Below are 12,228 nucleotides of genomic sequence, written 5' to 3' on the forward strand. Positions count from 1 at the left end.
TATTCTGAGGAGTAATGGGAAGTTTTGGTAATTCAGTACTTCTTAAGACTTGGTAGGGGCTTCACCTATCTTTGAAATGGAGACATGATTGTGAGTAATTGAGCTTGTTTGTGTTGAGATGTGATGAATTCAGTTGAGGTGAGAGTTGGATTTGTCTGCTCTCCTGATCAGTCTGCATGAATCTTATTTACAGGCTCAGAACAATAAAGCCCTATCCCTGCAAACTGCTGTAATCCAACAGATCTCGGCCGTTGTTGAAAAACTTACTCCAATTTGTCCTCTCTCTGCCCACACCTTTTTATCAGTACTAGAGGTCATAAGCCACATAGTGGATATAGATCTAGATATTAATCCTGGTTGAGAATAACCAGAGAGAGTCCTTAACGAAGCCCCTGAGCTGGCTCATCTGTGTGGCTATTGCCAGTACAAGGGAGGATGAGGCCTTTCCTCTTGGTGGCAGCTTCTGGTAGTAGCTGGTGGAACTGCAACGTAAACTGTGCAACTGAATACTAAATTTGCTTACAGTTTGTGCTGTCTTTTCACCAGAGTTCACCAATTCTTGTGATATTGAGTAAATGCTCTTCTTGTTAGTCTTTTCCATCTCATGAATAACCAGCCCCTTATATTTTAAAGGGCAGACAGAGGAAGTTAATGTTGGAAGTACAATTACGCTGTTACCCAAGCCTGATGTGGCAATAAGAATAGGAACATGAGAGGACCCAAGTATTATGAAACAAACAAAAAACCTCCCACATGTACAGTTAAATATATAACTAGCATTTTTTCCAGGAAACCTCCTTTAAAAAAAGGAACTAACAGGAGAATAAATACTAGAAGTGTTATTGGATGAAGGGAATAACTAAGTTGCAGTGAGCTAAATCAACATAAAAGTATGCAACTATGGGCTCAAATTCATCTGTGAATGAAAAGTTAATGTTCATAGCCCTAGTAAGTCTGGTTTTGGTTTGTTCAGTGTTACATGAGAGAGTGGAGGGTGTGTAAGACAAACTTAGAAAATAATAGAAAAATTGTTACAGAGAATTCCAGTCAAGTTCAGTAGAATGAGATAAGGATTGCTCAAAGAAAAAGATTGTGAAGTTCAGGGTGTTCAGCTTTGCCAACTATTGATGGATAGTTACTAGTGTGATCCTTGGTGACAGAGTTCCTGGTGTCTTCGGCAACTTCCCTGAAGACATGTTTCCATTTTAGAATTTCTTCAAAAAATGAATTGCAAAGTAGTAGTTTGACAAACTAGTAAAGACCAGGTGAGAATTTACTCCCATTTATTTCTTCTCTGTTAGTGTACGTATCAAGGAATCCTACTGATGTTTAGTATTTTCAACTATAGAACACCTCATTTAGGGAAGTGCTGAAGTCTGTCATCCAACATATTTACAGTTTGACGTGTGTTTGGCCAGTGTGTATTTCAAGGATGGGCTCTGAAGTGCAGACTCTTCAAGAATAGCTTTGACTTGAGTCTCCTAAATCTCCGTGTTTGTCTTTTGGGGCCACTGAATTAATGTGGGGGGTGGGAAAAGACAGTAAGCCACTTCTTTACTGAAAGTTAACTCTGTGTCAATTGGTTCGAAGTTTGGCATATTTTTTTAATAAATGAAAATCTCTCTTTTCATTTCATACAGCTTTTCAATGAAATGATTCAAGAAAATGGTTATAATTTTGACAGATCATCACCGGCATTCAGTGGCATAAAGGAACTTGCTCGACGTTTTGCTTTAACATTTGGACTGGATCAGCTGAAAACAAGAGAAGCTATTGCTATGTTACACAAGTAATTGTGTGCTTTCTTTTACTTCCCTTTTTGTAAATGCTTCTTGACTAAAGTTAAAATATCTTTTCAGTCTTTCAAAATCAGTTTATTAATACAAAATGCATCAGCACTGAAGATTGTATAGCTTATTCATAAATTAGAAGATGGCAGCAGTTTTGTCCCTGAATTAAACACAGATGTTAAATAATGTTGATGTTCTTGAGCATCGTTGTAGGAGCCTATAGATGACAGTAGTGTTAATGCTGCCATGAAAAACCATTTTGAACGTTTTATCTGTAACAGTTAGAACTGATCCACCTCACTGCCAGTGATGGTCATGGTGGCCTCATGCAGAACACGTGAAATGCAAGGTATCGATCGCATCATGACAGAAAGAGTGCATCTGGGTGCTGGTTAAGAATAGTGGGTTGTTTGTTTGTTTATTCCAGAATAGGGAAACATTGAATTTCTTCATGTAAAGGGAAGGTGTTCAGTTTGGATAGCTCCCAGTGCTTAGGACTTTTTCTTTAGTTTGCACTTAATGTAATTTAATTTTTTAAAAATTTTTCTTAGGGATGGTATAGAATTTGCTTTTAAGGAGCCTAATCCACAAGGTGAGAGCCACCCACCGTTAAATCTGGCATTTCTTGATATTCTGAGTGAGTTCTCCTCCAAACTTCTCAGACAAGACAAAAGAACAGTGTAAGTACTTCCTTAATATTCTTAATAATTGTAATGATAGCCATAAAAGACATGCATCTGAATAATTGTGTGTTTATGTGTATTGTATTCGCCTAAAGTGGAATCTTTGGCACATCAAGATGATTTGACACAGTACGGTCAAGTATAATCGCAAAGGGTAAATTGTATTTATCATTGTTATTCTCATTTTATGGTGGATGAACAGAAATTATCTTCTGCTTTTGCTGTTGTCAGGCCTTTTTGTTAACTAGATGAGGAGCACTGGGTGTCTTGACATGTTAATACCTTGTTACATATCTTTTGCATCTTTGTAATTATTTTTTCTGTTTAAAGGTATGTTTACTTGGAGAAGTTTATGACCTTTCAGATGTCTCTACGAAGAGAAGATGTGTGGCTTCCTCTCATGTCCTACAGAAACTCTTTATTAGCTGGTGGGGATGATGATACTATGTCAGTGATTAGTGGAATTAGTAGTCGAGGATCTACAGTAAGAAATAAGAAGACAAAGCCAGCAACAGGGAAACGGAAAGTACCTGAAGGTAGAACTTTTCTCATCCTAAGATTTACTAGAGTAGATACTCATATAAACTACACACGTCCATCCCTCCTCTTTAGCTTGAGTGAATTTGAATGCTTTAACATATTTTTTTTAAAACAAGATAACTTCTGTGCATGTCTCAGTGGGAAAACTATTCATTTGAAGAGTCTGAATAACATAACAGTGGTTCCCAAAAGGAAATAAAGGCACTATGCTGTGTTAAGTCACAAAATACAGAAGTATTTCAAATACTCTAGCCTGTGGTTATGAATCCAGACCTTTTGGGGCACATGCAAGATTTTGTGGCACAAAGTAAATAAATCAGTTCTCAGGAAGTGGAAAGCACACGCATTTCAGTCACGTTTAAACATTCTCTTCTAGGCTAGTTTGAGATTACGGGTGTCCTGTGTTTCCTTCCAGCTGAAGAAAGCAGCAGTAGTGACAGCATGTGGCTGAACCGAGAGCAGACGATGCACACACCGGTCATGATGCAGACACCTCAGCTGACTTCCACAATAATGAGGGAGCCCAAGAGATTGCGACCTGAAGAAGGTTATATGGGTGTCTATCCTATGCAGCCCGAACACCACCAAGCTCCGCTCGATTACAAGTACGTAGATGAGTAGGTCTGCTTTGTGTTAGCGTTCATACACAAAACCAGTTCGTGTTTAAAATAGAATAATGGTCTTTTTAAGCACGCAAGTAACGTGGATGTTGGCTCAAAGGCAACAGGAAGAAGCCGCGCGACAACAACAGGAGAGGGCAGCGATGAACTACGTCAAGCTGAGAACCAACTTGCAACACGCTATGTGAGTGAGAATGGAATGTTTCCTTCAGTGGTTCGGGGAGGGAAGGTTTATCAAATGAGATGTTACTCCTGTATCTTTTAAGAAGGATACATGTTCTAGTTCTTGACTAGTGTTTTTCTGTGTTTTAAAGTTTTGAGTTGCCTTAGAAGAGCAGTGGCAAAAGTGCATGGTGATGCATTTAGTAGATAGATTGGTGTGATTTCTTGCTTAATTTAGAGCTTAAACTCTAGAAAAACTGAACAGTAGTGAGCTTTGTAATAAAGGGAACTGGTTATTAAACTGAATACTACCTGTGGCAGATACATATAACCAATGCAACATATGAAACATCATCTTTTTGTATTTCCAAGTGCAGAATCATTTTTAGAAATAGAAAACTAAAAATTAATATTAAAATAGGTGTTCAATGTGTGAAGCACTGACACCAAAATTGAAAGGAATCCTGTAGTACCAGTTTTTGTAGAACTTCGCAACCCGAACACACAAAAACCTTGTAGGGTCCTTCATGTTGTGCAAGAAGATGAGGGCAGGCTAATGTTTCTTAACCGAACGCTGTCCTTCAGAGGCTGTACCTTCTTACTGTGGTGTCGTTTCCCGTGATTCATCACGGGTGCGTTTTGACATGCACGCTAATGCAATTATGTTCCAGAGCTAGCTGGCTGAAGAGGGGAAGGAATAGTTTTAGAAGTTCTCTGCTTTAATGAAGACTGTGTGGTTCTACAGAAGTACAAGTTGTGAACTAAAACCATGGACATAATATTGAGGAGCTTTACATCTTTCCCCTGCTTGTTTTTAATTCTTGAATACCAGTACTCATGCACTATAGTTTCGGTAGCTGGGTTGTTTGTATAGTGACACCAGTTAGTATAATTAGAATGCCTCCTTACTTTTCTCATGAGGTCTGATGTTGCATGTAGAAGTTGAGAGGTTGAAGGAGTGTGTGGGAATATCTGAAAAGGGATTTATGCATCCCCTTCATTGCAGAGACGTTCCTCCTTGTCATGTCATAAGGCAGGAGCAATTTTTCTTTAAGCAGCAAAACTTCTTTCTCACTTGAGCATAAATACTCGCATGGAAATCTCTGAACTAGGGGTAGTTTTGATCTGCGTATCAATTCTCGCAGCATCTCAGGATCCTCATTTAGAGGTGTATCACAAGGTTCCATAAGTTGATCTTTGTTAGTTGTTCTTCGCTTTCTTAGTATCTTCTAGAACGGGGTATCAAAATCATTTTCCCTGGGGCCATGTCAGCCTCGCGGGGCCAAATGTGATTGCAGGACTGTAATAAATGGAAATGCTCCACCATTTATACAGCCCTAAAATTACATTCAGCCCTTTGAAGGCAACTGTGAGGCTGATGTGGCCCCCTGATGAAAATGAGTCTGACACCCCTGTTCTAGCTGGTTAAATACCAGCTTTCTTTAACAGTAGTTATGCATTTATTTAATTACTTTTCTGTCTAATTGAGCTGTAATTTGTTGGCAGTTCCTTACTGAATTATTAGCTTTTAAAATATTCAGATAAAACTTAATTTGAATTGGTGCTAAACAAGATGCTTTTTCTTTTCATTTCAGTCGACGTGGCACAAGTCTAATGGAAGATGATGAAGAGCCAATTGTTGAAGATGTGATGATGTCATCAGAAGGGCGGATTGAAGATCTCAATGAAGGCATGGACTTTGACACCATGGACATAGACCTAGTAAGAAATTGACTTGTCTGTATAGTTTATTTTGGATTTGTGTTTCTGCTTTTCAAGCGGGATATTTGAATCAAATTTTCTTTTTGGTGAAACAGAAAAATAATTCTTATTGATCTCTGCATTCTTAAATGGCTGTACCACTATGTGTGTACAAGTGCCATCTGTTCAAACTGCCATACAAAAAAGCAAGAGCACTTCCTGTAATAATAATGAGAGATGAACATTTATCCCCAGTCAATTCTTATCACTTGAGAGTTCGGCTTCATTTATTACACTTTAAAAATTCACTTTTTTTCAGGAATTGCAGTTAACATGTTTATTTGCTTACTTTCTAAAGCCACCATCGAAGAACAGGAGAGAAAGAACGGAACTAAAACCAGATTTCTTTGACCCTGCTTCAATCATGGATGAATCGGTAGGTTAACTTACGTAAGAGGAAAATGCTGTAAGATCAGTCTTAAGGTTACATTACTCTCTTATTTCAAATTTTAAATGGAAAGACACAATCCTTAGGTTGTCTTCATTAGCTGATTTTGGCAGACTGGTACAGTCAGTGAAATATTTTATGCTGTTATTCAGCCTCATAAATTCTAAGGTAGTCAATGTTCTTTGTAAGTTCATAGGATTTTGGTCCTTAAGACTTAATATATAACTATGTAAAAATCAAAAGCCTTTGAATCTGAGAAGAAAACCCATCTGGTATGGAAAAGACCCTTGCAGAGGTTGGCAGCAGAGAGCTCTAGAAAAACAAAGTGCATACACGATATTAAGGATAAGTTTCCTGTTGTGATGAGCTTAGTTGAGTGACTCTGCCATTACCAACTGTCAGCACTGGATGGTTTGCGTGGGGTTTTTTAGGTGTTTTTTGGTTTTGTTTTTTTAATTGGCATATTTACTTTTGTGTGCATAAGTAAGATACTGGACAAAATAGATAATAGAGATAATACAGATATCTGTTTATAGAGATGAGAGGTATTTTTTCTTTCCATATAAAGTTTTAGGTCCAAAACATCCGAAGTCTGTAGTTTCTGCTTGCAGTTGCCCCTTTTTCCGACTTGATAAATCTGCAGTCTCTATTCTCTTTTAAAAATCTGCATGAGGGATTCCTTCTGTCTTGAACCACTTGTAATGTATGCAGCCATTTTTGACCTTGCGTAGCTGGTACAAAATTACACTGGAAATAACAAGCTGCAGCAAGCCAACCGAGGACAGTGCAACAAGGCTTCCTGGGAATCTTGGACAGATTGCTGGAATTTGGAAGACGATTGTGTATTTTTTACAGTATTGTTGCAGCATGAACTTGTCATGGGAGAAAGAAGTCTTAAATACTGTTTCAAATGCAAATCCATATATTTTGTACCAGTAGGCCTTTGCTTTAGTACTACTGAATCAGATTAGGTTGTGCATCTAGCTGTTGTGTGTCCTGTTCTCAAAGTAACACCAGGAAAGTATATCACCTGTTTGCTCATGTTCTGGTTTAAAATAGCATTAACCCTCCCCTTCTTGATTTTCAATTGATTGATCTGTGAAATACCAGTCATTTTTATTCTGACAATGCTGAAAATTTGGTCTTCTACAGGTGCATTTCATTGACTTCAGAAACCTTTCAACTTTTCAGTCTCTGAAACCAATTAGGAATAGTTTTAAGAGGTTTATGGTTAGCTAGGGTTTCTTTCCCGTTACTTTATTTCGCATCCATCCCCCCAGCATCAGCCGGGGTTTGCCGCGCCTCAGCCGCACTGTGGCAGTGTCACCACACGGTGGCAGGCGGTGACAGTGGCTTTGCTCCTGCCAGGGGGAGCCACAAGGGGCAGCCCCTAGCAAACCCGACTCTGCAGAAACTGCTGCTCTCCCGTGTGAACCCCACCTGAGTTCCTGTAACTGCCTGCGTGGGGGAAGCTCTGCTAATAGCTTAGGAGACAACGTGAGTCAGAGCTGAATTTGTCGGGCAGCATTTTAAGAAGAAATCGTAAATACAGAAAAACTTTCTCTGGATCAAGTTAATTTGCTTTATTAATATAATTTATTTCAGAAATTCATTATTCTTGGAGTTGCACTTGTTTTTAATAGACCTAAACATAATAAAGCTGTTTAGTTTATTCAGATGCGCATGGTTTACTATCCAAACTTTAGTCTGTTTTTGTTTTTTGGTGTGTCCATTTATTGTTGGCACCAGGGGCAGTTGTGCCTAGTGCTGTATTCCATGATGCATCTAGAGTGAATTCAATACCAGGAACAGTAAAAATTGGTTTGTAAACAGATAAATGTGAACAGCAGTGTTAAGGTTCAGGAGAATTAAGTCTCTTGTGGCTCTTTCTGATTTTATAAAGTCCTATAAAAGCTAGGCCAGTTATAAGATCTGGATCTTCTGAGATTATTGTTGGTTGGTTGGGTTTTTTTTGGCATATCGGTGGTGATACCTACCTCCATTGGCATAGAAAACTATATGGCTTGATCCCACGTGGGAAAGGGAAACTGATTCTTTGTTTCAGGAAAGCTTTGTCTTCACTTCATCAGAGTCCTGAAGGACAGTGGTTTGATTTTTTTACCTGATTATTGTTTTATTTTTTCACTGCCTTCCTGACAAGGGCGATACATTTAATAGGAAGCATTAAGTTCGTGTCCTGGCTGCTGCGAAATGCCCTGTTGCCATTATGAACGCAGACCCAGCAGCAGGCGGTGTGCAGAGTGTTTCATCCCAGATTGTTGGAAACTGCACACTTGATTTCAAGTTAAGCCCTAGAAAATGCCCTTGTCAAAGAAGTCTAAATGAGGCAACTAACTAAAAATTATTTTGCAATTATTACCTAAAATAATTAAAGCACAGTCTTTATCACATTCCTACTGGATCTAGCTAATTTCAAGTGTGGGAAAAATATTTCCTAATGAATGAGGTGCCCTTTGCGTATTATTGCGTAAATCAGAAGTGTGGTAAACCTGGTTTGGAAGCAAAATAAACTTGTAATGCCTTAACATATCTTGAAGTGTCTTAATCTTAAATCATATACTAATTGCTTTGTTTTTGTTAAATGTGTAGTAGACTACAAATTGACACCATTTCTAACTTTTTTTTTAGGTTCTTGGGGTGTCAATGTTTTAATACCAGAGCAACAAATAAATCAGTGGTGAAGTCATTTTCTAAGTGGAAGAGGAAGTTTTTCAATACAAAATTGTGGTAGATACAGTGAAATTCTGAACAGATTTTTCTCTAAGGAGAATGACATGCTTTCAAGATCAAGTGCATTGAAGGGGCAGTTTTGTTTGCCTGAAAAAATAATGTAAAGGACAAGTAAACAATTTGAGGATAAGCTACACTTTTTGTTGGGGGAAAAAAAAAATCAATATTTTATTTATGTGCTATCGGTTTATTTCCAGATCATAAGAAGTGTTCCCTCTGAGTTTTAATCTAACAGCCTGAGAGGTGTTTGGTACAGATTTGAGCCCCTCTCTGTACACGTGCTGGCTATACTAAATAATCACGAGCTCTGCTGGATTGCTGTTTACATCCATGAACTGCAATAGATGGATTGGTTTTCTTACATTGATAGAACCAGAAGAGTGTCAGTATTTTAAATTAAATGCAAACTTCAGCAACAGAAGGTTTGTATCAGTTAATCATGGAAAAAATGCATAAAAGAGAATTTTAACAGCTTCTTAATCTAAACCACACTTTTATTCCAAAAGCTTCATGCTAGCCTTCTCAGAAAGGTCCATAAACGACGAACTACCGGAAAGTACCAGATCTCAGTCATGCTTGCCCATTACCAACCCTGAAAGTTTGCTTGTCCTTTAAGAAAAATGTAATGTTGTGAAATTCCTTCCAGTAGTGCCACTGTATTTTGTCTCCAAATAAAAGAAGCTTATTGTAGTATGTTTGCAGAAAAATTCTAAACAAAAATTATACAGCTTATTAGAGTGTGGGAATAGGGATCTAAATTTTAAATAAAATTATATATATATATAAATTGGTGCTGATTTTATAATTGCGCAGTTTGTTTAGTTTTTTCTTACTTTTAAATTCCAACTTAAAATTATGAGGTTTCAGAAATATATTGAAAGTTTAACAATGTTTAAAAATAGAAGAGCATGAGAATTCATGCTTTAAAAATGATTTTTAAATTTGTATTTTATATTGTTTTATCTATCTGTCTTTGCAAGCAGTCTTCAGGTTAAAGATACTTCTAACAGGTTACAGTACATTTCCTCTGTATGTAAATTAGATTGGATAATAGAAATTCATAAACAACCCATAATATTCTTTGAAAGCTAAGCTTTAAACTTCATTTTGTGTCCATTCACAAATAAATTAAATTTGGTCTAAACCAGAAAGTGGATCTATGCCATTTTGACATCGGCTCATTTTGCGAGGCTTAGGCAGCTAGACATCATTTTAAAGGAAATATTAACTTATATTACATATGTATATTTTTTGTCAGTTGTCTCTCAGTTCTTGAGGTATATTATTTTAATCATTCCATGCCTTAATATGCTTGCAATACAATAATCTCCCCAAATGGGTGAATACAAAAAGGCTTCCCGTTTCTAGACTCAGAAGTGAACCATTCGGCTGTGGTAGCCAAAAACCATAGATAATCTAAAGGATCATGATAAAGTAGAATTATTTTACTAAGTCATGGGGTAACTACAAACTCAAAACTAGGTCTGCCTAACTCATTTTACATAAATAAATACTCTCATGTCTAAAAGTACTGCCTATATTGTTTTTCACACCACTGCATTTAATAGAACTGCTGAGAGGACTGTATATATGATTTTAAACTTCAGTTGATTTTTCTTACTCTTGAAGGAGTGTTTCTTTGTGAAAGCAGTTCTTACAGCTTTGTTTTCAACCAGCTAAAAATGTTTTATATATTTACCTTAACCTGTTGTCCTCCACATTCTATTGTCCTAATTGTACTGTTTTCTGATTTGTATTTATGTCTTGAGACAGTAACTTTTTGAATAAAAATAAACCTGCAGTATGTTGTATGTTTGATCTTTTTAAGTGGGGGTGAGGGGAGGCCAGTGAAGAAGGGGGTATGAGTAATGCAAATGTTATGTTTATAGAAATCCAAATCTTTTTCCATGTCTTTTAAGTGTTTGTCTCAGAGTTGGGATAATGTATGAAAAACTGCACTGTTTTATATTTGTAATAAATTGTACAAGTTTTTAAAATGTGAATAAAGCACTAATTGGGTAATAATTTAAAGTAGAAAAGTTAATGCAATCATGATTGTTTGAAATATGCTTTAATTTGAGATAACCTTGTTAAAAGAATTAGTGTAAATACAGAGTGAGCTTTTCATGAGGTTAGTACCTGCAAATAAAATTTTTAAAATTTGTATAGAACTTTTACATGCCAAGAAATGGATGGTTAATTATTTTCGTGTTACGTTTTTTTAAAAGTGTATCAATAGCCTTTCTGTTTGGTTCTGTTTCTTATTAACTCTGATCTGACATTACTCAGAATGCTCTTGATGAAGATGTTGGAGATATTGTGTATAGTCGAATTGAAATATCACTAAAAGTCTATGCTACTTTCCATTTCTTAAAGTTAACATAACCTGATAAACCTTTTAAGCTTAATTGGCAAGTCAGCAAGGCAATGAGGGGAAACCCAGGCCAGCTTTTCCCCCCCAGCTCCCTGGCTGGGTGTGGAAACCTCCTTTCTGCTACAAGGCTTTTGCAAGGAGTCATTTTAAAAGCGTAGAGGTAATAATTCTAATACTTGCTAATGTAACTTTGAGTGTTTGGGGTTTTTTTTTTAAATTATTATTATGACAAATGTTCGTTCCTGTCTCTAAATCCTGCTGTAAGGTCAATAGTATCGTGTGGAAAATGGTTTTAGTAGGCTCTAAGTTTATAAAACAAGAAAAATACCTTCACTATACAATGTAAAGTCTGTTCTAGTTATACCATTTTGATACAAAAGCCTGTAAATGAAAGAAATTTGACTTTTGAAAACATATGTGGTTAAAATGTAGAAAACAACAGACAATTCCGAGAAGGTAAAGCCTGTCCTCTAGTTTACCAGAGGCCACAGAGAAGATATTGACACAGAATGAAATTCAAAGGAATAGTCTTCTCATATTATGTACAAAGTGTTTCTTGACATTAAACAACCAAAGACAATACGCAAGACATTAGCGGTTGCTGTTGTTTGTTTTGTTTTTTCCTTTGGGTGCTGTGCTGCTGAGTCCTGTAGCTTGTTAGTAAATCCCCATCTTCTCTAGTCTCAGTATAACTAAATAATTGCCTCTTTAAAATTCCCTCTTCTCTGTTTTCCTGCTAGTCTACACAGACACTTGGGATTTCAGGTACTTACACTATTAGCTTTAACTTCCTACCCATAAAAAGTCTACTGAGGTTTTTGAGCTGCTTTGACTCACAATAGTGTTTTGTTGCTTTTTGACCTATAGCTACCTTACTTTTGTTAATAGCCTGAGGAATGTCACACCTTATTCGTGCTTTGAAGCGTTTGTCAAAATTGACAATTTGTTTTTCAGAGTTCTTTTGGTTCAACACAAATAGGTTCTTCAAAAATATACTTATTCCTGCTTAACTGCTTTAGTTTCACATTCTTTAATCAGTTTATGGTACTGAAATACAGCTTATGCTGTTCCCTCATTTTTTCCCTAAGCAATATCTAGTATCAAGATGGTTTAATTTCTGGTGTGTGTTGGCATCCGAAAGGGACCATATCTTTGGAGG

General features: G+C 36.8%; 1 protein-coding gene across 5 annotated transcripts in view; it reads left to right on the plus strand.

Annotated features, from left to right (window-relative positions):
* STAG2 (STAG2 cohesin complex component) overlaps window positions 1–11,656 on the plus strand; it is a 75,529-nt gene extending 63,873 nt beyond the window's left edge. For 3 of the 5 annotated variants that reach the window (XM_065846111.2, XM_065846113.2, XM_065846112.2), the window contains exons 27-34: window positions 1,641–1,789; window positions 2,342–2,470; window positions 2,804–3,009; window positions 3,429–3,618; window positions 3,704–3,817; window positions 5,391–5,517; window positions 5,855–5,932; window positions 8,594–11,656. In XM_065846111.2, the coding sequence (XP_065702183.1) occupies window positions 1,641–1,789; window positions 2,342–2,470; window positions 2,804–3,009; window positions 3,429–3,618; window positions 3,704–3,817; window positions 5,391–5,517; window positions 5,855–5,932; window positions 8,594–8,617 (1,017 nt within the window). In that variant the 3' untranslated portion in view covers window positions 8,618–11,656. The other 2 variants (XM_065846115.2, XM_065846114.2) reach the window with 2 other exon arrangements.
* Window positions 11,657–12,228: the final 572 nt, after the last annotated feature.

Source organism: Patagioenas fasciata, chromosome 11 (genome assembly GCF_037038585.1).
Source record: "Patagioenas fasciata isolate bPatFas1 chromosome 11, bPatFas1.hap1, whole genome shotgun sequence".
NCBI lineage: Eukaryota > Metazoa > Chordata > Aves > Columbiformes > Columbidae > Patagioenas > Patagioenas fasciata.